This window comes from Meles meles, chromosome 1, assembly GCF_922984935.1.
Source record: "Meles meles chromosome 1, mMelMel3.1 paternal haplotype, whole genome shotgun sequence".
NCBI classification, from domain to species: Eukaryota; Metazoa; Chordata; class Mammalia; order Carnivora; family Mustelidae; genus Meles; species Meles meles.
In genome coordinates this window covers 205,607,338-205,634,982 of record NC_060066.1, presented here as the reverse complement: position 1 = coordinate 205,634,982, position 27,645 = coordinate 205,607,338, and the positions used below count along the sequence as shown (strand labels likewise).

General features: G+C 60.4%; 1 protein-coding gene and 1 pseudogene across 1 annotated transcript; both read right to left on the bottom strand.

Moving 5' to 3' along the window:
* Positions 1 to 5: 5 nt before the first annotated feature.
* Positions 6 to 26,694, bottom strand: EPHA2 (EPH receptor A2). Its single transcript, XM_046016360.1, has 17 exons — positions 26,486 to 26,694; positions 21,975 to 22,042; positions 19,944 to 20,613; positions 11,688 to 11,843; positions 11,237 to 11,569; positions 10,648 to 10,763; positions 9,602 to 9,755; positions 9,038 to 9,137; positions 8,464 to 8,516; positions 8,086 to 8,211; positions 7,799 to 7,984; positions 7,524 to 7,585; positions 7,208 to 7,417; positions 6,878 to 7,027; positions 5,996 to 6,189; positions 5,231 to 5,386; positions 6 to 959 (listed from the first exon to the last, which is right to left on the bottom strand). The coding sequence occupies exons 1-17, from the start codon at positions 26,568 to 26,570 to the stop codon at positions 854 to 856; spliced, it is 2,925 nt and encodes a 974-aa protein (XP_045872316.1). The 5' UTR covers positions 26,571 to 26,694; the 3' UTR covers positions 6 to 853.
* LOC123927808 lies at positions 2,656 to 2,777 on the bottom strand (annotated as a pseudogene).
* Positions 26,695 to 27,645: the final 951 nt, after the last annotated feature.

Below are 27,645 nucleotides of genomic sequence, written 5' to 3'. Positions count from 1 at the left end.
TCATCTGCAACTTTATTCCAGAGCAGAAATAAGTCATTTCCTAGCAATAAATATAAAAAAAAATAATAATAAATTAAGTTTCGAAAAAAAATACCCAACAAAAACAGAATCAGTAACACTGACAGACTAGTGAATGTCTAAAGGGGAGGGAGACTGGATGGACCCGTCCCCAGCCTCGGAATGTGTTGATACAGGCCACCGTCTGCCCCGCAGCCCTGGCCGGGCCCCCTGCCACACACACACATACTTCCCACAAAGTACAAAATAGATATTTAAAAAAAAAAAACCTCAACGCAACCAAGCATCCTTCGAGGGCCCTGGGGAAGCAAGATTCGGCCCGCTGGGGCTGAGGACAGGGCCTGGGGGTGCTGAGGAAGGCACCAGAGAGACCGGGGAGACACTTTGGGTCTTGCCTAGCTGAGTTTGCTGGCTGTCCTCTTCTCCTTTGGCGGTGGGGCCGGAGGTACCCTGTTCACGTGGCCACAGGCCAACCCCTCCACCTCCTGAGACGGCGAAAGGGAGATCCATTTGGAAATGTCCTGTGTTGTTTGTCCAAATGCTTTGGCGGGGCTCCTGCCCCAGGGGATGCCGGGAACATGGCAGCGCCTGCTAAGTGCTTGGCAGTCTGTCCTTTGTAGACGAAGAGGCCCCCAGCTTGGGGTCCCTGAGCATCTCCCCAGTTTAGGCTTAGCTGTTGTCCAAGACCTCCCCCCCAGCAGAGGCCTCAGGGTGCCATCAATAAGGAATAGCCAGAAATAAATAAGGTCCCTGGTGGCCCAGCACAGAGCTGGCAGGAAGGCCACTCCGTTTCTTCAAGTATTCTTGGCCAAGGGGGTTCGCGGCCTGCCGGGGCTCAGATGGGGATCCCCACTGTGTTCACCTGGTCCTTGAGTCCCAGCAGGCTGTAGGCGATGCGTTTCTGGTGGCCGGGCAGCCGCACCCCAATCCTCTTGATGTCACTGTCAGGGAGGGAGAGAGGGAGTTAGGGGCTGGCTGGGGAGAGGTGAGGGAGAAAGGGGGGCGGGTTGGGAGGGTGGGCAGAGGCTCGAGGCCAGGATCCACACCCTGCAGGCTTGCTAACGTCGACAAAGTTCGGAAAGTGACGAAAGCACACACTCTGTGAGTTCTTCCCTCCCCCATGCAATCTGCACCACCATCACCACCATCTGTGAAGCAGGTGCTCTTTTCACCGCCATTTTCGCAGAGCTGAACACTGGAGGCTCAGAGAGGTAAAGCGACTTGTCCAAAGTCACACAGCCAGGAGGTGGAGGAGCTGGAACTCGGAAGAGCTGTGAACAAATGCCTTCTCTCCCCCAGCCTGGGTCTGTCCTCACTGTCCCCAGCTAAGGCCGCCTCCTCAGGGCAGCACGGACGCCATCACCGGGTGCAGGGGAGCAGAGGCAGGGACCGTCTAGGGCTGCTGCTCACAGCTCTTCCCAGCCTCCACTTAGTCCACTGCTGTTCCCTCCGAGCGCCTGCTGTAGACAACCAACGAAGAACTCAGGAAACACTCTGCACGGGGACCTCCAGGGTTCAAGTTCTGTCTGCAGGCTGCTAAGGACAGGAGCTTGCAGCCCCCAATCAGGTGACCAGGTCACCCCAAGGCACGTGTTTTTCCTTTAGGATCCTCAATTTCCTCGCCTGTGAAATGGGATGAGTACCTAACCGGAGGGATGGAGACCCCGGGAAATGGGTGGCAGAGTGGGACGGCAGCCTCGGAGCCGGATGGGGAGATGTGCCCAGGAGCCCACAGCCCTCTCCTGCCCCCCTCTCCGTGCCCCTCCCCATCCCCTTGTAAAACCACTTATGCTCCCAGGAGCCCTGGAGCAGGACGTTTACTGCTCACTCTGGGACTTCTCTCCTCCACCACCCTCACCCACCAGCCCAAACCCAAGAAAACACCCAGGTTTTTATGGGCCGTCTCCTGGCTATAAATGAGACTAATTATACGGTAGGAGCTCCTGTTTGCAATTCCGGAGACATGACTTTCCCACAGGCTCTGGGAGCCCTCAGAGAGGTGCTGGGCAGGGAAGAGCAGCCCCAGGTGCGTGGGGAGGGTGGCTCAGGGACCCCCAGGAGGGGCTGGCTGCCCCCACCACAGCAGGAAGGCCAGACATCAGACACCGGGGAGAACTTCCTAACCCACCCCTGCGAGCCATTCTAACCGAGACAGCTGGGCCTGCTGAAAAAGTAGTGCTGTTTCCCCCACACCTGCAGGTCTCCAAGTGTGGCTCCCAGGGAAACACTCAGACCCCTGGGGAAGGAGGCACTTCCCAAAAAGGCAGGATCCTGGACCCAAGTCCGGAATCACTGACCTTGAAGTTCTGAAGGTGGGGCAGGGAGTCTGCATCTTATTGGGTCCCAAAGTCCCTGGTGTCTGATTTAAGAACCAATGGGTTAAGTGAATGCCAGGAGAGTAACAGCAGAGACCTAGTCCCCTGGGCTCCAGGATAGGCCTGGCGCACAGTAGGTCCTCAGGATGTATCTGCTGAATGACTGATGGCTGCTTTAGTGAACGTGGGGCCACTGCCCAGGCCGCCTCGGGCCCCTCCTCCATACTGGTGTAGTTAATCCCATGGGGTGGGAGCCAAGATTGCTCCTGAGGCCCATCGAGGAAGCAAAACCCCTGGGCTGGGAGGCAAGAAGTCCAATTCTAGTCCTGGACTTCATCAAAGCTTTGGGCAGGTCCTGTCCTGTTACTCGGCCTCAGTTTCAATTAGCAATAATCGCGCCTCGGATAAACCTCATTGGCTACGATACTGCCACTGCGCAAAGCTTCGGCCTCAGTTTCTGCATATCTAAAATGGGAAGCTTTGCTCAGATGCTCCTGGGCCACGTATCCCAGCTCCAGTCTTTTTCACACACGAGAGACCCTGACACCTTCCGTGCCACATCTGCTTACCACAGAGGCACACAAGATGAGTCACGGACTGTCCCAAGACTGTTCCTACCCCAGCCTCAGTTTCCCTCTTACCACTCCCAGACACACGACCGAGGCTACATTTTTCCTGAGCACTCTCAACGCCGGCCCTCGTTCTGGGAAATTCAAAGGAGTACCTGCTGTGTACTGGCCCTGGGCACAAGCAGTGAGAGAGGGCTCCTGGAGCCTCCCGCATCAATGATTCATTCCCTCGGCAAACAGGGCACGAGGCCCAAGTCTATGCTGAGGGCACGTGGTGACCATAAGCCCCAATGGCCTGGGCTCCCCTCCCAGAAAGTTGTGTTGCATCCCCCCAGACACTGGATGGGGCCTCTTGCTGGACCGGGCATTTTTCTGGGCTACAATATCTACCGCTTCCTTAGTTCCCCCAAAGACACGCAGAACCACCAGTCTAGCTGGAAACTCTAGCAACTCCAAAATAACAAGGTGAATGCTCAATCTGAGAAAAGGTGGCAAGCAGCCGGCCCCCCGGGGAGGGACGGGAGCGGAGGATGGGGGGAGCACTGAAGCCTAAACTCTGACCTGACCCCATCGGGGAAAGTGCCAAGTTCTGAGACCAACTCCTTGCCTCCCACTGGGACTCCCAGCATGTGCAGACACAGCCTTCGGGGTAAAAAAAAAAAATAATAAGTGCTCTAAGATTCCCCATTCATTTCACTTATTTGAAATAAAGAAGGAGGCAGAGGTGGTGAGTCACGCAGGCCCCAGCTCCGAGCGCCACCGAGCTCCGAGCTGGTAGGAGGTAGAGGAGCGTGGAATGACTTCCTGCCTTTATTCAGGCCTTTCAAAACACAGTGCACACGCGCACACACAGCCTCCATCCGTCCAAGACAGCTCTGTCCCTGCTCGTGGGAAAGGAATTGGCCGAGGAGCACCCCGGGCTATTTCGGGAAGCTTCTAAGAACATGTGTTTCCTGTAAGCCCTTCTCCTTGCCCTCTGCTCTGCTCACCCACAAGAGTAGCTGTGCTGTCCCTGGTGGGAGCCCCTGGAGGGGCCAAGGGGCTGTCCCAGGTTCCCAGGCAAAAGGAGGGGAGTGCAGGAACCCTGACCTTTGCCCACAGGCTGCGGGCTGAGAGCAAGGGGGTCGAGGAGAGGAGGAGAGTGACATGGGTTCAGCCCTTACTGTATACCAGGCATGTCCCCTGCACTCACCTATCCACTCTGCACAGCAGGGAACCGGGGACCAAGGCCCAAAGATGGAACCTAATCTGATCACGGACTCCTGCTAGGACATGGCAGATGTGGGGCTTGAAGCTAAGCACAACTGCAGAGCTCGAGCCTGGGACCCTGCTGCTGGCTGGAGACAGAAGATATCCTGGGATCCATCTCCCTCTGGCTCACTCTGTCCCTGTCTGACTCCCCGTCCCCTGGGAGGAGACACAGCCCAGTCTAAGAAGCTCTGGCCGGCAATCACCAGCCAGCTCTGTGGTCTTCAGAGGCCCTGGAGAATGTTCCTGCTCTCAGGCCCAGATCCCAGAACTTCTGTAACCGGGTGGACCCTTCCATGTGATTCCCAAAACCTCCCAGCCCCAGGGCCCATTCCGGCCCTGACCTTGGACCCTAAACAAGCTGGGCTTTTGGGACTTGACACTATTTTTAGAGGCACAAAAGGCTAAGGGGATGGTGTCTTCTCCCACCAGGGATGGGAAGAGGTGTCCTTGCCAAGGCCATGCCGGGAAAGGTCCCTGACGTTGGAGGGGAGAGCAGGGCTCCCACAGGGCAGCCTGACGACCATGTGGGGAGAGGTCCTCGGGAGGGGAGGGGCTATGGCACTCTCTCCTGGGCAACAGCCAGGAAGTCCAAGGGCTCTGCCCACTTCTCTTCAGCATCCCGGAGAGGCATGCAGCCCCTAAACGGCTGTGTGACTTTAGGCAGGTAATGTACTCTCTGGGCGTCAGTTTCTCCACTAATGACCTCTGTGGTCCCTGATGCCATGAGACCCTGAGCAAGTCACTGTACTTCCCCATCCCATCCCCTGGTGGGGAGATGAACGAGCCCCAACGGCCAAATCATCCTGAGGCCTGATTCCCAGTGCTTGGGCACACAGCTGGCACACAGTCAGCCCACGATCAACACTGCTCTGATTATGACAGTGACTCTATTTTCCCATTCTGGAAAAAAGATGCAGGAACAGCGGTGGGGAGCCAGGCTGGAGCGCCCAGAATTCCTGGCGGCCAGTCTAGCTCTGCCCTTCCTGGGAAACCCGTCTGTCTCCCAACAGGAAAGGAGGGCTAAGGGGGAAGAAGGGGCGTGGTGGGCAGGTGGGGAGAAGGCGGGGCCGGACTCACTCATTGGTCATCTGCACCACCTTCTCGATGGCCGTGTAGCCCGCCGCCACGAAGTGCTCTGTGTACTGCTGCATCTTGATGGACTCGAGCCACTCGGACACCGTGCGGAAGGGCACCCCCTCGGAGCCACTGGTGCTGGGAAGCCGGATGGACACCCTGAAACGGGGGTCACCACTTGCAGGTGAGCGGCTGCGGCATGGCCCCCCACCGCCACGCCGCTCCCTAACCTGGGCGATTCTCCCAACTGCCCTGGGCCTCAGTTTCCTTATCTGGACAACAGAGAAGCCCAGTCGGGTAGGGTTCAGGGCGACAGGCTGGCATGTTGTAAGCACTGGGTGTTTACAGCTCCTGCTGGGCCCCTCCCCAACCCCCTGCCAACACCAGCACCAATAAACACAAAATAACAAAATGTTCAGATTCAGGTTCCTGGAGGCACAGCCCCAGCCTGGCCAGCTGCCAGCGCATAAAATACTTAATCGCCCCGTCTCAGCTTCCTCATCAACACAAGGCAGGTAATTATAGGACCCATCTCATCGGCCGTCCGAATGAGTTAAAACATGTTCGGCGCTGAGCGCAGGGCCCGACGCATTTCTCCTGTATGTCAACTGCGTCTCTTAGTCTCTTCCGAGCCCCCGTACAGGGGAAGAGCCCATGCGGAAGCCCCGAGCCCCCGGCCCCCGGCCCCGGCCGGCGGCTACACCGAAGCGGCTCAGGGGTAGAGCTGGGGGGAGGGGGGGCGCCAAGCCTGGGGGCTATGGCACTAACCGGGGGTCAAAGTCAGCCAGGGTCTTGAGGGAGTCGGGCGCCCGGATGAGCTTGTCGAGGATGCTGACGATGTCGGCGAACTTGGGGCGGCGGGCGCGTTCCTGCTGCCAGCACTGCATCATGAGCTGGTAGATGGCGGAGGGGCAGTCCATGGGCGTGGGCAGCCGGAAGCCGTCGTTGATGGCTTTCATCACCTGGGGAGGCCGGGGGGTCAGCAGCGCCCCGCGTGGCCAACAAAGCCCCGCCGGCTCCCTGGGGAGGCCCCCACGGGCAGCTGGGCACAAGGAGGGAAGGCGAGCCCCAGACACAGAGGGGACGAGCACTCTTTCTTGAGCCCAACGCGCAAGCGTCAGAGTCACAGAAGGCGGATGCTGAGGGGGCTGTCTCTGGGGTTGCACAGAGGCAGGGGCTCCCGACCCTGCTCCCTCCGGGGCACCCCGGGGCAGCAGGCACGCTGTGTGCCCTACAGCCAGCCTCCCTCCATCCAGCCCCGGGACATCTATACCAGCCACTCCCTCCAGCGAGCGCCCTCTTCCCGCTCCGGGTCTTCCCCTTGCTCCCGCGAGGCTCCCGGCCCTGCGGGCACACTCACACACCCCACGCACGCACACAGGCACACGCAGGTGTGTGCACACTGGAAGGCACCTGCCCTCCCCACTACCCGTTTCCATGTCCCTCCACCGACCGGAAGCAGGGACCGGCTCCGCAGCCCTGCACAAGGCCTGGCTCACAGCAGACCCCCGATAAACGCAGACCGGATGTACCAGAGCAAAGTGAGCCCCCCCAACTCTTCTCCGCCCGGCTGCCGCACTCCGGGTGCGGAAAGGAGTCAAGGGCTCCAGGTCAGGGCAGGGGAAGGCTGGGCAGGGCACGGGGGCCTACCTCATGGTTCGACAGCTCCCAATAGGGCCGTTCGCCGTAGGTCATCACCTCCCACATGACGATGCCGTAGCTCCACACGTCACTGGCGGAGGTGAACTTGCGGTAGGAAATGGCCTCCGGGGCCGTCCAGCGGATCGGAATCTTGCCACCCTGCAGGGGACCCCAGCCCTGTCACCGCTGGCCCTCCAGCGAGCCCCCCTTGTCCGTGCGGCCTGGGGGTGTTCCCGCCCGTGGAGCCCACACCGGGGGGGGGGGGGGCAGAGTTGAGGGGACCTGGGGCAGCGTAGAAGCCGCTTCACCCCCGGCAGCCACAGCCGCCTGAGCGCTTACGCTGGTGGTGTAGGTGGCCTCGGGGTCGTCCTCCAGCACGCGGGACAGGCCGAAGTCGGACACCTTGCAGACCAGGTTGCTGTTGACCAGGATGTTACGGGCGGCCAGGTCGCGGTGGACGTAGTTCATGTTGGCCAGGTACTTCATGCCGGCCGCGACCCCCCGCAGCATGCCCACCAGCTGCAGCACGCTGAACTCGCCGTCCTTCTCCTGCGGAGCACAGGCCCTCAGCCAGCGCTCCCCGCTGCCGGCCCCGAACCCCCCAGCGCACCCCGGGCAGCCCCGGGCCCCGGCCAGCCCCGACCCACAGCCTCACCCGAAGGAACTTGTCCAGGGCCCCGTTCTCCATGTACTCAGTGATGATCATCATGGGCTTGTCTGCAGAGGACGGCACAGGTGTGAGGGGAGGAGGCGGCCAGGGGTGTAGACGGGGCAGGACGGGGGGGGGGGCACAGCTAACCCCTGTCTGACAGCCCGAGGGTGCAATCCCTCTTCACCCCCACTCTGGGTGGGCAGATCCTGCGGGGGAAACGGGGGTCTCCCGCATCCCCTCACTCTGGTCCCCTCCCCAACCCTAGGGCCAGTGCTTACATTTGGAGACGACGCCCTCCAGGCGGATAATGTTGTGGTGGCTGAACTGGCCCATGATGCTGGCCTCGCTGAGGAAGTCCACCCGCTGCTTCTCTGTGTAGCCGGCTTTCAGCGTCTTGATGGCCACGGGCACCTCCTTCTTCCCCGACACCTTCAGCGTCCCCTTATACACCTCCCCAAACTCTCCTGTGGGAACACGAGGAGGGAGGAGCGCCCCGTCAGCCTGGCCACCGGCCATCGGGCGCTCCCAACTGGTCCCAGGCCCCTCCGCGGGGCGCCACGCTCACCTGCTCCAATGACTTTCTGCCTCGTGACACAGGAGGGATGGATCTCGGTGGTGAACTTGAGCACCGCCTGGTTGGGGTCCTCGTACGTGTGGGGGTCCACGTACGTCTTTAAGGGCTTCAGTTGTTCTGCAGTGGAGAAAGAGAGGCAGGGTCAGTTTGGTGAGGGGTCCTTGGGAGGGGTCCCCCAAGAGGAAGAGAAGGAGATGATCACTGAGCTTCCAGCTCGGCCCCTCTGAGCTGCTCAAGGAAGCCCCAGCCCCCTCCCCCGCCAAGCCCTGGGGACCCCCTCAGCTGCCCCATCTCCACCACAGAGCTGGGGGGGCCTGTGGGACCAGCAGGGCAGGGTGCGGGCGGGCACAGGAGGCCACGGCATCTCACCTGACTTGGAGAAGTAAACATCCTCTGAGGACTGGCGGGTCCGCAGCCTCCTCCTAAGAGAACCCCACAGGGAAACAAACACACAGGGTAGGTCAGTGACTTGCTCTGGTCACAAGCCTCCAGATGCCCCCATCTCCAGTCCTAAGCGGGGGCTTGGTGCGCTGGGCAGTCCGCTCAGCAGGCAGAGGGTGCAGGGAAGGCAGTGGGAGAGGCAGGCAGGAAATGAGCAAACTGGGCTCCCTCCTTGGGATCAACGCCCCGTAATGGCCCCGTAAGTGGCCATAATGAGGGCTTTCCTCATTAGAGCTCCCAGAGCTTCCTGCCTGCGTGACCAGAGGAAGCGTGGACACACCGTTACTAACGAAAGCAAAGACAATGACTGCCATGTCCCAAGTCCCCACGGCGTGCCAGGCGCTGTGCTGGGCACCTGACCGCTCACCGCATCTTCCCAAGTCCTCAGGAGGCAGGGATTAGATTTGCCATCAGCCCCATTTTCCAGACGGGAAACCGAGATTCACGCCGCCCTGAGTCCCACCTCAGCCCTTGGAGAACCCAGGCGTGGGCTCTGACAGACCTGCGATGGATGAAGAAGCCGATTCCCGCCAACACCAGAAGCAAGACCACGCCAACGGCCACACCGCCAATCACCGCCATGTTGCCAGATCCTTCCGTGGCTGTCAGGGGAGAACAGCTCATCAGCTGGGAGCCCCCCGCACTCCAAATCATGGCAATGCCCCTTCTACACCCAAGGACCACTTTAGGGACATGTGCTGGATGCCTTTACTCGTGATGGTTCGTGAGAATATTTATTCCCATTTCATAGACGATAAATGACAAGTCTTCCCTAGGGAATACGGCAGGAACCGTCAGGTGTGTGGGATTCTTTCCACGACACAGGATTTGAACTGGGTCTGCCAATGCTGGACCCCATGTCCTTCCTTCTCAACACTGCCCTTTATGCATGTCCCTGGGTCACCCTCCCCAGACTCGGAGCTGATCCCCGCCAGGCTCTCCTAGGCCCTGGCTGACCAGGAGCAGGGGACATTTCTAAGTTCTTTGACTCACTTCTTCCTCCCACATGTCCCAGCTGTCCCGTTTCAGGGCCCCGGCCCGCCTCACACCCGGCTGCCCAACTCACACAACGTCTGGAACTCATGAACCTTGCTGCCGGCTCCCTGCCCCTCCTGCGTCAGCGCCTGCACCTGGACCAGGTAGACGGTGTCCGGAGCCAGGTCATCCAGGGTCACGGAGAAGCCCTCGGTGCGGCGCACATTGTAGCTGTTGGAGTCCCCCTGTGGGTGAGGGTGGCGGGAGGAGGCATCAGCTCCATCCACCGGAGACCACCCCCAGCTCAGCCTAGCAAAGCAGGTCACTAATGTTAGCAGACTCGATGCTCTTTTTTTTTTTTTAATTTTATATATATATATATATATGCACATATATATATATATGTATGTATATATATTTAAAAGATTTTATTTATAGTGGCGCCTGGTTGGCTCAGTCATTAAGCCTCTGCCTTCGGCTCAGATCAAGATCCCAGGGTCCTGGGATCAAACCCCTCATCAGGCTCCCTGCACCACGGGAGGCCTGCTTCTCTCTCTCCCGCTTCCCCTGCCTGTGTTCCCTCTCTCGCTGTCTCTCTCTCTCAAATAAATAAATAAAATCTTTTTAAAAAGTATTTATTTGAGAGAGGGCATGAGCACAAACACAGGGAGGGACAGAGGGAGAAAAGACTTCCTGCTGCACGTGAGCCCAATGCAACGTGGGCTCGATCCCATAATCCTGAGACCGTGACCTGAGCTGAAACTGAGCATCGGACGCTCCACCGACTGAGCCACCAGGGCGCCCCTTGACGCTCTTCTTGCCGTGGAGGAAACGGAGGCTCAGAGAAATGAAGTGAGTCGCTCAAGGTTCCAGCCAGCAAAGGCATGACCTGAGGCGCAAACCCAGGTGTGTCTGATCTCCTGACTTGTCCCCCCAACCCTGACTATCTCTTCTGGGGACTCCAGAACACCGTGTCTTCTCTGCCACCACTCTCTGCTGTGCTGGTCTAGGAGTGGGGACTCTCGGAAGACCCTAGAGCACAGTGTCCTCATCAGCAGAATGCGGTAAGCCATCTATGTGGCCAGTCTGATCCCCTGCTTCCAGCCCGGCCAGGGTCTGCCCTGACCCCGGAGTTACCTTCTTGCGGTAGGTGACCTCATACTTCCACACGCGGCTCTGCTGCGGAGGGGGGATGGTCCAGGACACGCTCAGCGAGGTGGTGCTGCGGCCCTCCAGCTTCACCTTGGGGGGCTCTGCGCAGGACAGCGGATGGGGGAGGGGCGTGAGGAGCCACGGCGGGGGCAGCTGCGGGGTGTGTGGGTGAGCACCCCTAGACCCGACCCCATCCACAGCCTGGGCTCTCCAGATCCCAAGCTGGGATTGTTCTGGCTCCAGGGCACAGAGCTGCAGGCCCGGGGCCCCGCGGGCTGGCCCATCGGGGCGCCCTCTGAGTATTCATGAGCGCATACGTAATAAAACCCAAGCACAGCTGACTCTTGGTATACCCTGTCTGGGACCGGTACTGTCCTAGGAGCCTTCTACACGGTAATTTACTGCATCCTCTCGAGAGCCCTACCACGACTCCCATTTGACAGGTGAGGAACTTAAGAGAGGCCGCGGAGCTCAGAGGTAATCCCACGGCCTGCGGCTTTTAACCACGGGCTGCCGCCTCCCTCCGGACACAGCCAAGTCCTGGGTGGCCATCCCGCTGACGCCTGGCCCTCACCTGTCTGGTTGATGCTGACGCTGGCGGTGCGGAAGCTGCGGCTGGCCACCAGGCCCGAGACCCCATTGCGGGCCTCCACCGCGAAGGTGTAGTTCATGTGCGGCTCGAGGTCACTGACGGTCACGCTGGTGCGGGTCAGCGCATGCGGCGGCTCCGAGTACCGCACGCTGGCCTCGCAGGGCCCGCACTCGCCCGACTCGGGCCAGCACTGCTCACAGGTGACGCTGTAGATGAGGTCGTCCCGGCCCCCGCTGTCCTGGGGGGGCGTCCAGCGCAGCTCCACTTTGGCGCCCATGCCCACAGCCGTGAGGTAGTGCGGGGCAGAGGGCGGGCCTGCGTGGAGGGCAGAGGCCGGAGTTCAGAGCCGGGTAGCCTGGTTCTGTCAAGCAGCACGCCACGTTCCCCCCACACTGTCCCCCAGACACCCTCCCTGACCCACGGCGAGACTCACGAGTGCAGGGCATGGACAGCAGGTCCTGCGGGGCCCGGAAGTAGCCTTCCTCACACTCACAGAAGGTGGCGCCCTCGGGGGCCAGCACCGTGTGCACGGGGCACTCCAAACAGGGGCTCTCAGACGCCTCGGACTTGAAGAATCCAGGCGAGCAGGCTGGCGGACACAGGGATGGACATCGGTTCAACCACGTCCCACCCAAAGCGACTGTTCTCGTGGGACCTCGTCGCGGGACCCCACGCAGGCTGCTAAACCTCTCGGGGCCTGTTTTCTCATTGGCCAACCAGGTTGTGATGACAAAGTGCATACCCAGCACCCAGAGCTGGGCACCCAGGAAGTGCCTCACCCCGTGCTCCAACCCTCTGCACACGCACCACCGGCCCCCAGCAGGGCCATGCCCGAGCCTGGCACTTCAGGCTCCATCTCACCCCAGGACCCTCGTCCCCTTTAATCCCTGCAGAGCAGCCCGAGGGGTCCCCACCTCGGCTTCCAGCCACCCAGGGCAGGAACTGCACCTTCACCGCGGGCCTTTGTTGACCGACGGTCACCACAGCCTCAAGCCCAGCGGCCAGGCACGCCCACTCAGGATACCACCCCTGCGGGTGTCCCCTTCACCCCAGGACCCGGCTGCCTTCCCGTTCCGGGGCTGGGCCACCAGGAAGCAGGCGAGGCCGGGCCCCCAGCATTTTCTGTGGAGCTGCTCCCAGGACCGAGTCATTTCCGCCACTCACAAGGGCAGCCAGGAAGCGGCTTTTCCTCCCCCGGTGGAAGGTCCTGTCCTGGCCGGGCCGGGCCGGCTAGGGGCTCAGGCACCTGACTCCAGAGGCTTCTTCCTCCCACCACCCTATCCTGCCTCTGCCCCAAGCCCCTTCCTGGCTTCGTAGGCAGGAAGCTGCCCAGACACAGGGCCACGGTGCAGGGCTGCTCAGGGCTTGGGCAGCGGCCGAATGGCCAGAGGTGGGGGGGGTCACCCTAGGGACCTCTTCTGGAACCCCATCACTACTGTACCCGCTTCCATCTTATTCTTAGACAGCGTCCTGAGACACCTCAGGATATCACTCTGCGACGTGGACCCTGAGATGAGCCAAAGCCCCTGAGCTCAGGGAGTGGGAACGCATGACTACGTCTGCCCTAAAGGGGTAGGTGAGAGCTAAGGAGGGCTGAGGAATCAGAGTGGGGTATTTCAGCTGGGGCTTAGAGGCTGAGTAGGAGTTCGGCAGGGCAGAAATGTTGGAAGGGGGAGGTAAGGAACAGCAAGACTCACAAAGAAAGTATCAGTGGCCTTCTGGCCATAAATGGGGGGAGCAGGAGGCAAGAAGGCCGAGAGGTTTCCAGGGAACAGACTGTACGAGGACTTTAATGCCAGGCCAGGGAGCCAGGACATTACCCAGGGGCGATGAGAGCCATTGGAGGACTGAAGGTTTGAGGGAGAGCCAAATGGCACAGTTAGATCCACACTGTTGAGAAAATTCTTGGACAAAGTCTCCCTCCTTGTCCAGTTCTCTGTGTGAGCGGAGGTGGGGAGCAGGACTGGGAGTCAGGGGACAGGACTCCAAGGACACCTCGGCAGCCGCTCTCCGCCACCGTGAGTGAGAAGCCTGTCCCACCACGTGCCGCTGCCAGTTCAGAACCGCAGCAGAGGCCCTGAGGGCGTTCGCCTAAGAGAGAGGGGGCCTGGGACCCACTCCCGCTCTGTGCAGCAACACAAACAGTGACCGCTGCTGACGAGGGACCTACGATGTGCAGCTCCCAGACCACACACCTGACATTCGTTCAGTCCTCACAACAAGCTCGTCAGACGGGGACACGGAATCATTCATTCCACTTCGGAGGGGAGGAACCCGAGGCCCAGGACGCCTGACTCTGAGCCCCTCTCCTCCCACGCACACCTCGCTTTGGAGCAGAGAGAAACCAACGTTCTGATACGAGCCTGAAGAGAGACAGGAGAGGAGTCCTGCCCCGCTTTAACAGCCCAAAGATCCCAAGAATGATTTCAGAGCAGCGGGGGGGGGGGGGGGGGGGTTTGACACCCCCCAACATAGGTCTTTCTAACACGGCACGTTCACAGCCTATGCAAAGAAACGGTAGAATCAACCCCACAGCATTGACTGAGGAACCAAGTCTCCTGCTGTCCTGCAGCAACCCATGTGTATTTCTTTAAGATTTTAATTTTAAGTAACCTCTGTCCCAATGTGGGGCTCGAACTCACAACCCCAAGATCTAGAGTCGCGTGCTCCACCGACTGAGCCAGCTAGGCGCCCCTCCCGTGTAGTCTGCATTCCTCCTTATGTATCTGTCACGTTACAAAAATAGCTCTCTCCCCCAAGATCTTCAAGTAAAAATGAGACTCCAGAGAGCTGGGCCATTTTACCTTGGGATTTCAACTCCCCCGAGTACCCTGACTTGGCCCTAGAGGGGCCTGTGTATATTCCAGGTAAGGACTGACTCCAGCTGTCCAGGCCCAGTGGAGTCAGGGCGCTTGGGGGGAACCCCCAGAATCACCTTCCAGTCCAGGCTGGGGAGAGGACCTCAAGTCCCCACGGCTCGGGCTTGGTTCTAAAGGAAGGCATGAGCCGGGGGTGCCTGGGTGGCTCAGTCGTTGAGGGTCTGCCTTCGGCTCGTGTTAGGATCGCGGGGTCCTGGGATGGAGCCCCACATGGGGCTCCCTGTTTAGTAGAGAGCCTGCTTCTCCTTCGCGCTCTCCCTCTGTGCTCTCAATAAATAAAAATCTTAAAAAAAAAAAAAGGCGTTAGCCACCTGCAACCCCCCACAAAGCTGCCCCCCACGTGGCCAGCCCCCCAGTCCTATGCCAAGAGGAGGAAGGTGGGGTGAGGGAAGCGTCAGGTTCCATGCTTTGGACCCGGAGCCCGGGGGTGGCCTGACTGCTGCCGGCAGGAAAGAGGGAATTTGGAGAGATTTCCGCTGCGGATATGCCAGATAATACAGCGGACAGGCCCCGTCAACAGGCATGTGCTTGCCTGAACGAGAAGGCGCTGCCCCCTCCTCCAGCGGCACAACCACGAGGGGCTGTCCCCGGGACCCTGCCACAGTGGGCCAGCGCTCGGGGGGCCCCGGAGTTCACGGTGAGGACACCAGCAAGCCCCTGCATCTTTCTGACCTTGCCTGGCTGGATCTGCTGACATTCTGGGCACACGTCGGGTGCTCACACACACCCAAACCCACCCACGTGCACAAAATACCCACGGTCCCCTAGCCGACCGGGGACTCCTATGCAGCCTTCAATGCCCTGCTCAAGCTCCTCTCCCCGGCCCTCCTGGACTGCCCAATTTCTGGCCTTCTTCTGCCCCCGGGGGGCATCTGTTACTCAACCTTATGTTTACCAAATAGAAACGGAGCACTTCCTACGTGTCTGGTACCATCTGGGATATGACGGTGAGGCAGATAACACCCATTTCTGCTTCTTCGGGGAAGTTCACAGCCCGGCTTTCGGCTTTCTTTCGGCTTTCGGGCTCCCTTTGAAATGACTCCTGCTCCTAGGAGAGCCTTCTGCGAGACTGGCAGCAGGCATGGGGCCCCGTCTCTCTGGGACCCATGGCTCAGCACAGCGTCGGGCACACAGTCGGGGTGCAGCTACCTTCTCTGTCGGCTTGGTGGAGGGTCGGGTGAGTGAATGAGTGAATGAATGAATGAATGAATGAAGGTGTGAGTCAACGGCTAAACCTAGGACGCGCAGATTAAACATTCGCCCCAGGAGCGAGTAGTATCACAGCGTCCTGGGAGACCCTGCGGGGACAGCACCCCAGGACGTCCCCCGCCCAGCAGCAGAGCCTGGCCTCGGCGCACCTGTGGACGGCTTCTCTGGCTCGAGGTTGCCTGGCGGGCCTGGGCTACACTAAGCTGGGGAACTGGGCCACAGCGACTGCACCCAGAGCTGCACCCCGGTTTTTCCAGTTCCCGATGCCCGCCTCTCAGGTGGCAGCGTGGAGTGACTTAGGGACATACGCCCTCCGGAGTGACGCAAATCTCGCCCCTGGTGGAGCCCCTCCCCCCAGGTCCAGCCACCTCCCCAACCGGTAGTGGCGAGGTCATGGGGTCAAGAGGTCACAGTGGCCATTCACCTGGGGCCGGTCACCTCCCCAGGCCACGGAGGCAGAGTGTGGACTTTGTCTTATGCCCCGACAGGCAGCCAATGGTGACCCAGAAGTCACCGACCCTGCCCACGAAGGGAACTGCTCGCTCCTGCTCCTGACCCCGTGGCTTCTCCCCTTCCCCCCCACCCCGCCACGGCCCCGGCAGCCCCATGTGGGGATGTCCCCATGGCCCCACTGTGCCCCCTTCACAGACGCCCAGGGAGAACTATCTTCAGGCACATTCCTCTCCTGAGCCTGAGATAAGCGCAGCCCCCCCACCCCCACCCCCGCCAGCCTCCACCTCCTGCTGTCTCCCCACCACCAGCCTTTTATCTTCTGTTTGCTTTCCCTGCCTCCTTCCTTCCGTTCTGGGGACCCATTTAGTCCCCATTTACCTCCGGAGAGGGCGGGAGGGGCCACCCCACAGAGCTGCCAGCCCGGTGCGAGCAGAGGGTGGGGCAGGTAGGACGCGGGGCGGGGGGTGGGGGGGGCCTCCAGGACTCCCACCCCAGCGGGCCAGAGGAAACCACAGAAATGAGGCCCGGAAAGGGACGTGCCCGAGTCCACAGCTCACAGAGCCCCCAGCCTGGGGCTCAGTCACATCCTGATAGAGTGGGGCTTCTGGTGATTGCTCCCCACACAGCCTGGGGCCAACCTGCCCTGAGACCACATTGATCGGAGCTGGCCCCTGCCCAGGGAGAGCCTCCCCATCAGCCGTGGACCCTGGGCCGGGCCTAAGGCGCTCAGGATCCAGTACGAGGACCCTGCTCGGTCACCCAGTCAGCTGCTTCCCAGGGCAACCCAGGTTCCCAGGCTTGGGGTGAAAGTCACAGGAGGCAGATTCTGATCACGAAGTCGGCCAGGGTCCAACCCCCCCCCCCCAACTTTGACAGGCGGGCTGAATGAGACCCAGAGGGGACTTGCCAAGGGCACACAACTTATGAGAAGGACACACACCAGGGGCAGGGAGCTGTGGACCGTACGCCCCCCCCCTTTTTGGTCTCTGGTCATCGTTTCCTCTCTCTGGGCCTCAGATTCCTCATCCATAAAATAGAGCTAACGTCCACAGCCTTTCTGTGTTTATGAAGACGAAAGGAAATGCTCAGCCTGGTGCCTGGACCGGGTGGGGTGTCCCTACGAACCAGGGGACAGAAATTAGAGAGGAGACATCCTCAGGGGGCTGGGCCCCTTGAAGGAGCAGGAGCCTCCAAAGACGGAATTCCCCACGGTGCCCACCTCCAGCTCCGGCCTCCCAGCTGCTGGGCTGAGCCTTTGGCCAGAGCCGCTGGCCACCTGCTCACCTGGCCGGCAGTGCCCACGGCTGAGGCACCAGGCAGGGCCCCAGCAGCTCAGTGGCCGATGCCAACACAGGAAGCAGAAACAAAGCCACCCCAGGGGAGAGGACAGTCAGTCTGAGCAACTCCACTGTCCCCCAGGCAGGGCCGGGGGCAGGGTGGGGGCCCAGAGTGAAGGTGGCTCATTCCTGACATATCTCCAAGAGCTCTCTGGGCAGGGTGCCCACCTGTCCGATCGCAGCACCTGGGAGGTGCCTCCCTTCTGTTGTCCATTTAACTCTTTCCTGAATGCCAAGGTTCCTGGGGAAAGAGCCCTGAAAAGCAGTGAGCCCTGAAGATGACCCGGACCAGGTGCTCGGTGACCTCAGGGAATCCACACCCCTCTCTGGGCATGATTTGTCATCAGTAAAAAGCCCCAGTGGGAGAATCTGGCTCCATGCCCCTGTGGAGGGCCAGCCTTGCACCTGCCTCCATTTCTCCCACCGTGTGCTCAGTAACGGCCCCCCGACCATCCACCCTCCCACACCAGGACCCGCCATCCGGGGGCTGCACAGTGAGCTCCTGCTCTGTCCGCTGGCCAGGAGCTGAGTCAGGGATTCCAAAGGAACTGGTCATTTCCCGCCCCATTTCCTGACCCATCCTCCGGCCTGGGCGACGCTGCATCGCCCGGATTCAAATCCTGCTGTGACCACACATCGCTGTGTGACTCCAGGCGAGTCTCTCCACCTCTCTGAGCCTCTGTCTCCTGTCTATGACGTGCCATGAGGACAGGTGGGCCCGATTCAGCAAGCCTGCCAAGAAAGTGCCCACCTGGCTCCTGCTGGCCCGTGGAGGGCACCTGTCTGCAGGAGCTCCTGTTATCATCTCCACTGGCACCCATGGTCTGGGCGGCGGCGTGGTGGGGGGGGGCGGGGGTGCTGCTGCAAACGCCTGCAGGGATCGGAGCAGCCCGGCTGGGGCTTCCCAGCCACACCAATGGCCCCTAAGAACCACGCTGAGGGATCTCAAGGAGGAAAAAGTCGGGCAACAGGTGTCTGGGTCCACCAGCAAAGTCAAAGATTTTGCTCTTGGAAACCAGTCCTCCCAACCCGGGGCCTACGCAGTTCTTCACCAGCAAAGCATGCCAGAACCCTGACCCCCCTCCACCTCCAGGGGAAGGAAGCCTGCCCCCCCGCTTACTGGAGAGAGTCTCCCCTCTCCAACCTTCCCAACCCCATCGTCCACTTATCTCTGCAGGGCCTGAATCACCAGCCTGTGGAAAGTTTTCAGCTGCCCCTCACCCCCCACCCCTGCATTCTTGTGTGAGGATGTCATGTGGGAGGAGCCTGCTCGACCCACTGGGCTGCCTTGGCTCCCCCCCCACCCCACAGTCATTGTCTGAAACTGGGAGTGTGCACCAGAGGTCACCTAAAGCAGGGGCCGCCTCGGGAAGAGAGAAGAGAGACTCGGCATAGGGGAGCTGGAAGGACAATGGGGTAGTACGAAGGGCCGCGGCAGGGACTACACCGCAGGCCTACTAGGGAACTTCTCATCCAGGGGTTCACAGACTGTGTTAGCAAGGTTCTGAGGGTTTGTTTGAGGAGGCAAATGGAGCCTAACAGAAAAGGCTTTGGGCTCCTCCAACATTTGAACCTATTTCGTCTGTCACACGATCTATAGCTAAAAACCAAGCAGAAAGCCTTCTTATTTTAGGCCAGAGACGAAGAGAGATTCACCCAAGATCACCCAGTGGGTACAGGGAACCGCAAAGACTGAACCCCAGTTTCTCAACATCCCGCTGATCTCAGCAAAGAAATTCCCAGAGAGCACGGATGAGCTGGCCTTCCAACGGCTGGTCTGCATTCCACAAATGCCCTGCCCCACAGCCACTTCTAGAAAAAGCCACCCATTGAAAAAATCCACATTGCTGTAGAGATTTCCGCTGTCACTGGCCCTGGCCGTGCCAAGCCACAGCCTCCCTATGCGAGCTCCCTAATGCCCAGGCCCCGTTCCCAGACATAGTCCCGGAGAATCGGGCCCCCCTCTGGCTTCTATCTGTCATCTGCAGAAGAGATTTGTCAGGAGAACCTGGGTCACGGCCCTCGGGAAGGTCGGGCATGGAGGGCAGACTCTGCACCTGCCTTCCACTTTGACCTCAATGCAGACACTTTTCCAAAGTTTGCCAGGTCAGTCGTGTGCAGCTTGGGAGGTAGCGTGTGAATCCTGGGTCCAATTCCCTCACCACTACGTACCAAAGAGCAGCCTGAGACCCAGAGAAGTTAAATGCCTTGCCTTAGGTCATGCGGTGAGCTAACAGAGATGGAACGAGCTCTGGGGACGGGACCATGCATCCACGGTGTTGGTATATAGCCGATACTGAAGTTATATTTGTGGAATGAATCAAAAATAACAAACACACTTAAAAGCACTTACGCGTCAAGCACTGAGCTAAGCACTCCATGGGCATTAGGTCATGTGATTATCATAACAACCCTACGAGATGGGCCCTGTGCTCCTCTCCATTTTACAGAGGCGGCAACCGGGCACAGAGAGGTTAAGAAACTGGCCGGAAGTCACACAGCGGAATGTAGAGCTGGGATCTGAATGAACCCAGGCATGTCTGCCCTAGAATCCTTGCTCATAACCTCCACGGCACACGGTTTTTCTATTTATTCCTTCTCAGTGAATGACTGAACCCACCCGTAAATGAGGAAACCGAAATCTGGGATGGCTCTGGGAGTCCCACTCACAGAACCACCGTGCCGCGTCAGAGCCGGGACGACCTTCCCAGGGTCCCCAGGCAGCCAGAGCCAACACTAGAACCCAGAAGCCCAGCCCCTGCCCCTTCCCCCAGCACTCCCATCCCCCGCCAGCCCCACACAGCCACTCACCCTGGCAGGCGTCCTCCACTTTCTCGTAGCCGGCCTCGCACAGGCACTGACCGATGGGCACCAGCCACTCGCCATCCACCGCGCAGTGCATGCGGGGCTCGTCGCCCCCCGGCGGCACCACCGCGTGCTCCACGCACGTGCCGGCCACCGTGGCCAGGGAGGGCGCGTCGGAGCCCGCGATGGTCTCGGGGAAGCGGGCCAGGCCCTGCAGCAGCTCGGGGCACTTCTTGTAGTAGACGCGGACGGAGAGCAGGGCCACGCAGGCGCCGATGTCCTGGAAGGCCAGGTAGAAGCCCTTGCGGGTCAGCGGCCCCACGGAGCGCTCCTCCACGTTCAGCTTCACGTGGCGCGCCTCGAAGTCGCTGCTGACCGTGATCTCGTCGGGCGCGATGGTGTCGATCTTGGTGAACTGGCGCTTCTGGAAGTTGGTGCCGTAGTCCACGTCCGACTCGGCGTAGTAGAGGTTGAAGGTCTCCTTGCAGGAGCTGGCACCCCCGGGGAAGCTGTTGCAGTCCCGCACAGTGAACTTGAGCTCGATGAAGATCCGCTCGGCCTCGCCGCGGTACACCCAGTTGGTGCGGAGCCAGTTGTCCTGGTCACCGGCCACCACGTTGCACACGGAGTACATGTAGATGGGCATGTCGTCCATGATGTTCTGCATCAGGTCCCACTGTGCGCGGGAGGGGGGACACAGGTGAGTGTGGGTGTGTCCCCAGGGAGAAACTGAGGCCCAGAGGCAATGCCCAGGTAGCAAGTGGAGCATCAGGACGACACTTAACAGTTTTTAAATCTTAGCTTTGGGAACAGGTCATCCTCAGAACATGAGCTCCGTCTCCTCTGGGAAGACTTGAGCCAAGTGCACCCCTCTGGCTCCCAGAATCTCCACATCCCTATATCACAGCACTTGGCACCTCTGTGCTGATACCTACATCTGTCCCAACACTAGATTCTGAGCTCACTGGGGCAAGGACTGCATCAGATTCATTTACTGTATCCCCAGGGCCTGCATGGAACAGAGTGGGTGCTCAGGAAAGCACCTGTTGAATGAACAAGTGAATGACTCAATGACTGAATGAATGAATGAAAGCAGAGGAGCTAGGGAAAAGAAGCCTGGGCTACACCACAGGACATTGGCCAAGGCCTCACGCCAACGTTCTTGAGCCTCAGTTTTAGTCTCCCACCCTGTAAAATGAGTGTTGGATTAGGTGATCTGTGTTCCCTCCCAGGTGGACATTCTAGGATCCTTGAAATCTACAGAGCTGTATCTCAGGCTTACAGGGGGCTAAGGTGACCAGGGACAAGCACATGACTCACACAGATGTGGCCAGTAATGGAAACTGCCCCAAATAGTCCCCTGGAAACGTACTTCTCCCTGGCTCAGGGCCCCAGGACAAACTCAGCAAGGGCCCATTATACAGAGAGAAAAACTGAGACCCAGAGAGCATCAGTATCTTCCCCCAAGATCACACAAAGCCAAGAAAAGGATCCCAGGGTCTTGCCCTCCAGTCCTGGTGACAGTTGGGCAGGGAAGGGGGGCAGGTCTTGGGTGGGGATGATGCAAAACAAATTCAGCCCCTAGCAGGAAGGGGAAGTAACAGCTGGGGGAGAAGGGAGAGGGGCCCAGCAGGAAGGAACTGGATCCGGCTTCCTGGGGCTATGGGGACCTGGGAGCCACTGTTCCCTGTCTCTCCCTTACCCCTCACCTTCTGGGCTGGGACTTTGAAGACAGAAAGCCTTTAACCCCTTCCTCCCAAGAGGTAGATGGAGGAAACTAGAGGGGGTTCCTCTTGAGCATTGGCCCGCTGGACATCCAGGGGTCCCTGCTCAGCCGGGGCTTCCAGCTGTCTCTCCAGCCCTTTCTGCCTCTCCCTTCCCCACCTTCCAACCCCCAGCTCCCTGCCCCGGACTCTGAGCCTGGTGTGGGAAGCAGGAGCTTGATCTAGGACTGAGCTGTTGGATTTAGGCTGGCCCCACCTTCCCTGGGCTTCAGCTTCCCTATCCCCATGCCCCCGCTTGACCTTGAAAGCTTACCCCTTTGCCATATGGGTGCGTGAGCCAGCCGAGTTCCCCTTTAGCTGCGGCAAAGTCCAACAGTACAACTGGAAGAGACCGAAGGGAGGACCTGTGAGCTTGGAGGGTGTGTGTGTCCAGGACCCAGGTCCAGTGGGAAAGATGAGTCCCCCAGGAGCCCCAAGAAGCCTTGATGGCTTCCTCAGCTGTCATAGAGAGAGCCCACTATATGGGGCCACTATATCCCAGAGACCAGGGACCCAGGCAAGGGAGGAGACCCAATCAAAGCCATGTGACAGGATGGGGGAGGACTAGGGTCCCCGTCTCCCAGGCCACAGCTCCAGCCATGCCAGCCCCTCTCGGGGTCAGCCCCCAGCTGGGTAGTGTAAGACAGAGCTCAGCCCAGCAGGGGACAGCAGCTGGGCAGAGAGCTGGGCGGGCAGGGCTGGTAAGCGACACCACGCCTGCCCGGCTGCTTCCGGAAACAAAGCCCCTCGGCAGCACTTCACACACATGTGGGGCTCGGGAGCTCCCGTGTCTGCCCCTGCCACATCCCCGCCCCCAGCATGAGACGCCCCCACCCCACCCAAGCCAAGAAGCACACGGATGTACATACATGTCCCGTGGCATTCTGAGAGGCTGTTAACAGGTGGGAACAGCTCCAGGGGAGGAGGGGGGACGATGAGTGGGGGGTTTCTGGAAACTGATCTCCCCACCACAAAAGCCACAGAGCAGGCAGGATGAAGCTCTGAACCCACAGGGCCTCCAGGAGGGGCCCAAAGATACACACAGCTGGCGAGGTCCCGTCCCTGGGAAAGTCGCTCCCACTGTCCTGTCCCTCACACCCTGGCTACGGCCCTGCCGGCGGTGCCTGGGGGACCGGAAATGGAAACCTTCAGAGAGGACTTCCAGGTCCAGAGGGAGGAGAGATACATCTGGGCCTGATGGAGGGACACACTACCAGCGGCATCCCGAAATCCAGCCCTGCCCTTGGGCAGCTCCCATCAGTCCACTCCTGGCTCTTTGCCAGGCCCAGTGGCTACAGCCAAGACCCAAGACCCTGGGTAAGTCAAGTCCAGGTCACTGCCAATAGGCGTCACCTTCCCTAGAGAGAGAGGACACTGGGAGAGCTCAGGCAGGGAACCTAGACAATGTCCTGTCCCCCCCACCCCATCAAGAGGGTAAAACCCTGGTTGGGGGGGGGACCAAGCACTCACTTTCTTGGACCCTGGAGCATGAGGAATACAGCCTCAAGAAGCAGCCTTCCTCGGGCCTAGGATCTGGAAGAGTGATTCTAAGGGCGGAACCCGGGTAGGCAGGGGGCAGAGATGGGCCCGATTTAGGGGTGAGGCTGGAGTGAGGGGCTAGAGAGAGGAGTCTAAGAAACCTCCTGGGGTCAGGACGGCCTCCTCCCCTGGGCTGAAGGCCCCCAGGCCTGATGGGAGGCATTGCCAGCCGCTGCTGACCTGGGCCAAATCTCTCTAGGAAGGGCCCTGCAGCCCAGACCGGAAGGAGGAAATCCGATGTGGCACCTGTCCCAAGGCTATGGGGATAGGGGAGGGTGGCCGGAGCGGGTGGGGTAGGGGTGCAGATCTGTTCGGGCATGCCCGGGGCCCAGGCTTGGAAAACTCACTCACCCCACTAGCAAATGGAATGTTCTGGCTACAAAGGAAGGAATCTGGGGGTTCCTGGCTCCGGCTGGGTGGGTGGAAGGAACATGGTGAGTGCCCCCCAAAAGGTCTGTATATCCCCTCTTCCCAGACTTGTGCCTCTGAGGGAGGTGGCCCAGGGCTCCCAGCCTCTGAAGGGTTAACCTGGCCCAGAGGGACCCCACCACCCCTGCCAGAGCGCATTCCCCTTCCAGCCCTTGGCCTGGCTCTAGAAGTATCACGGGGCTCAATCTGAGAAGAAAAGAAGCCTTCACACAGGAAGGAGGCTCCCCAGGGGGCTCCCAGTTACAACCCCCTCCCTGAAAATTCCCTAGAACCGATCACCAGGAACGGAGCCCAGGCTGGTCAGGGGCCCTCTCTCTCCCTGAGCTCTTCCAGGGACAGAGGGTTCCCTGGAAAGGGTGGGGGGCCTGGGAGCCCCTTGGCTCACTGATAAGCCCTGTCTCAGCAGGCTCATCCAGGAGCCCTCATCCCTCTCACCACCCCCAGGAAACCTCCCTCCCTGACTCTCTGCCTTCGGAATGTCAAATGGCTTTCTTCACTCAAACACAGCACTACCGGGGGTCACCTCCCTTCTCCCCACATCCCACTTAACCGAAACCAGCTAATTCCTAAAGAAAGGGGGGGACTACAAGGGCTCCGTGGGGGGGAAGGGAACAGAGGGCAAACGGGGCTCTTACAGAATGACCCAGCCAAGGACTTTCCAGGGCCCGGGAGCACTCTCCAGCCCCCTTGCCCACAGCTACCTCATCGGCACCACAGCACCCCTGCCCAGCTATTCTGTTTCCCAGGAAAATCGCCCGGAAACCACAATGCCAGGGGACCTGGGCTCCAGCAGCTCTAGACACCAGCAGAGGGCCCTGGCTGGCAAGGGCTTGGCTTGGGTCTCCCTCAGTTTCCCCATCTGCAAAAAGAGGACAGATTCAGTGGCTGCTGAGAATCCATGTGGGTCCATCTGGGTCTCCAAATACATTCTCGCTCCTCTACCCACAGGGAGGAAGCGAGAAAGGAGAAGGAAAGTGAGCAGCAGATTCTATTAAGGGTGGAAGAGGTCTGTGTGTCCTACTCTCTGCCCCCCCCCACACACCTCCCATCTACCCCCAGGCAGATCCACCACATTGGGCCCGAAAAGCAAAGAACAGAACCCACCAGCAGCTGCCAGCTGGGCCAACACCCCCCACCCTCCAACCACCACCACCACCGCGGGCATATCTCGGGAGTTGTTCACCGGGACTCTTGGAGCTGAAGCTAAAATGTTCCCCCACCCCAGGACTCTCCAATACACACCCTCTTCCTCCCTAATCCCATGGGGGGGGGGGGCTAGTGGGCTAGGATGAGGAGGGCACAATGGGGGCACAAGGACGGGGCGGCTACAGGCTTCCAGGCTGGCGACCAGGGCTGCGCAGGGCCGCTCAGCAGCTCAGTAGTGTGGGTCCTGCTTAATCCCTTCACCCCCAGGACAGCCTTCCAGAAAAGCCTGTAGTGATACCAGCTGTCTCTCCCCTTCTCTCCAGACACAGTCCCCCAGGAAGGGGGAGGACCAAAAGCCCTCGGGTAGGGAAAGGGTTGAGTACTGGAGATGGCAGCAATCCCTGCCGCCCACTCCTGCAAGTTGGGACCAAGAGCCCTGACCCATCCAGGAACTGGGACAGGATGCGCCCCCCACCTCCACCTCCAAGAGTTCCAGCTCAGTCCTCTTTTGCTCCCAACCTGGAAAAAGCAAAACCTCCCACCCCTTTTTGGGAGGCAGATAAAGAAAGCAAGGCTCAAGGAAACTTCTCACTCGCTGCGTTTCCTCGGCACTTCCCCCTGCTGGAGCCTGCGGAAGCCTCGCTCTGCCCAGGTCGACGGGGAAAACTTGCTCTCACTGTTGGAAACCGAAGCCGGCTTCGGCCGGGGTAGGACAGGAAGGTCCTCCACCAAGGGCAGGAGCCCCCCCACCCGCTCTGCGACCCTAGCCGAGGGGCAACGCCCCCAGTCACACACCTGCCCCACCCAGGGCAAAGTCCGCCGGCCCCTCACCCCGCGCCGCTCGGGGAGCGCTGGGGCGGGGGTGGGTGATTCAGTCCCCCACCCCCGGATGCCCGGACTCCCCGGTGGCCCTGGGGTGACGGCTCCACACCTTGAGACCGCGCCCCCACCTGCCGCATTTCCTCGTTCTGAGTCACCCCTAGCTCAGAACGCTTGACTTTGGGACTTCCTGTCCGCACTCGCGGCCCCGAACCTGACCCCCGAACCTGGGAATGCGGGTTGGGAACACAGGGAGGCTCTGCGTGGGCAGGTTGGCCCGAAACTCCCCCCATACTCTCCTGCCCGACTGGAGGCAAAGGGAGGCGTGGAGAAAATCTCAGGGAGCAGGGGCTTCCGCTGGGGGCTCCCTGCCGGCCGAAGATACCCCTCCCCAAAAACGAGGGGCCCCCACAGGGATGCTTCTCCGCAAAATCGGGGCAAGCGGGTTAGGGAAGACAGGTCACCGAGAGGCTGAGTTCGAGGAAATCTCCTCAGACACCCCGTTCTCCAAGGGACCCCCGCGCCCCCATCGGGACGCGTTCCTGAAGCCGACAGCGGGACTGCGACCGCGTGGCCGGCGCCGCCGCCCGTTCCCGATGGCCTCCGAGCCCCGCGCGCCCGGCCGCCACCCCTTGGTCCCCGGAGGCCCCCTAACCCTGGGGCAGGGGGTCCCAGATTCGTCGCGAAGGCGGCGCGCGCGCGCCCTCCCGACCCCAGCACGCCGGGGCTGGCGGCACCAGATCGGTTTCCAAAGTTGCGCGCGTCGCCCCGCCGGGCTCCGAGAGGCTCGGGGTGCCGGGGTCGGGCCGCCCGGGCTGCGGCGGGCCGGGGCGGCCCCGCGCGCACACTCACCTTCCTTGCCCTGCGCCGCGGCGGCCGCGGCCAGCAAGCAGCCCCACAGCAGGGCCAGAGAGGCGCGGGGTTCCACACGCTCCATGCCGCCTCCTCGTTCCCGGCCGGGTCCTTGGCGCCCTGGTCCCGCACGCCCGCACGGCCGCCTCGCTGCCCGCTCCAGCCCGCTGCCCGCTCCCGCCCGCGGCCCGCGCGCAACTTCTCGCCTCCTGCCCCAGTCCTTAATGGAAGTTCGGTGAGAACCGGCTCGTGTTCATTCATGCCCCGCGCTGACGTCACCGAAGCCACGCCCTCAGGAATGTCTTTAAAGGGGCAGGGCTGGCACCGGGCTGGAAAGGAGGGGAGTCTCTAGGGGTTTCGGGAGGACCTTGGAGCCCTCTGGACACCCTGGGGTCCCCAGGCCCTCCCAAGTTTCAGCTCTGAGCCAGGATCCTCGGCCCAGATGTGCGGATGGTTAGTCCTGAGCCATTCGCACTCTCATCCTTTGCCCTCCGGATGGGGCTCAACGTTGGCCTGCAGGCCTGGGCTGACATGGGATGGGGGGCAAGGAGCAGTTGCCTCCTTGGCAGCACGCCTATAAGGGGAGCTGTGAAACAGACTGGGATGCCCCTCTTTCTAGGACCTCTGAAGGGCGCGCCAGACCCGTGGAGGTCGAGGAGAGCATCAAGGCTCCGGAGCCTTTAAGAATACGGTAATGTGGGGCACCTGGGTGGCTCAGTTGTTAAGCATCTGCCTTCCACTCAGGACATGGTCTCAGGGTCCTGGGATCCAGAGCCCTGCATCAGGCTCCCCGCACAACGGGAAGCCTGCTTCTCCCTCTCTCACTCCCCTGCTTGTGTTCCCTCTCTCACTCCGTCTCCGTCAAATAAATAAATAAATAAAATCTTTCTTAAAAAGAAAAAAAAATGAGTACATGAATACCGTAATCTAAAAGCAACCACCTCTAGGAATGAGTCAGACATGAATTATTTCCTCTAACTCTCCTCTGGGAACCAGGTGTCATTATCCCCATTTTACAGAAGAGGACACTGAGGCTCCAAGACCTTACAATATGTGCCCAAAGGTTGCACAGCTCAAAGGAAGTAGAGCCAGGATCTGAATCTAGGTAGTCTCTGCTTCAATCGCTGCCCCATGCCGGGGAAGGGCAGGCGGGAGGCTGC

Coding starts and splice junctions, on each gene's coding strand:
- EPHA2 (XM_046016360.1), bottom strand. CDS start 26,570: ATGGAGCGTGTGGAACCCCGCGCCTCTCTGGCCCTGCTGTGGGGCTGC. Junction 20,614..21,974: donor CGCACCCATATGGCAAAGGG/GTAAGCTTTCAA, acceptor TCCCGCGCACAG/TGGGACCTGATGCAGAACAT. Junction 6,190..6,877: donor GGGAGCTGTCGAACCATGAG/GTAGGCCCCCGT, acceptor CGGCCTCCCCAG/GTGATGAAAGCCATCAACGA.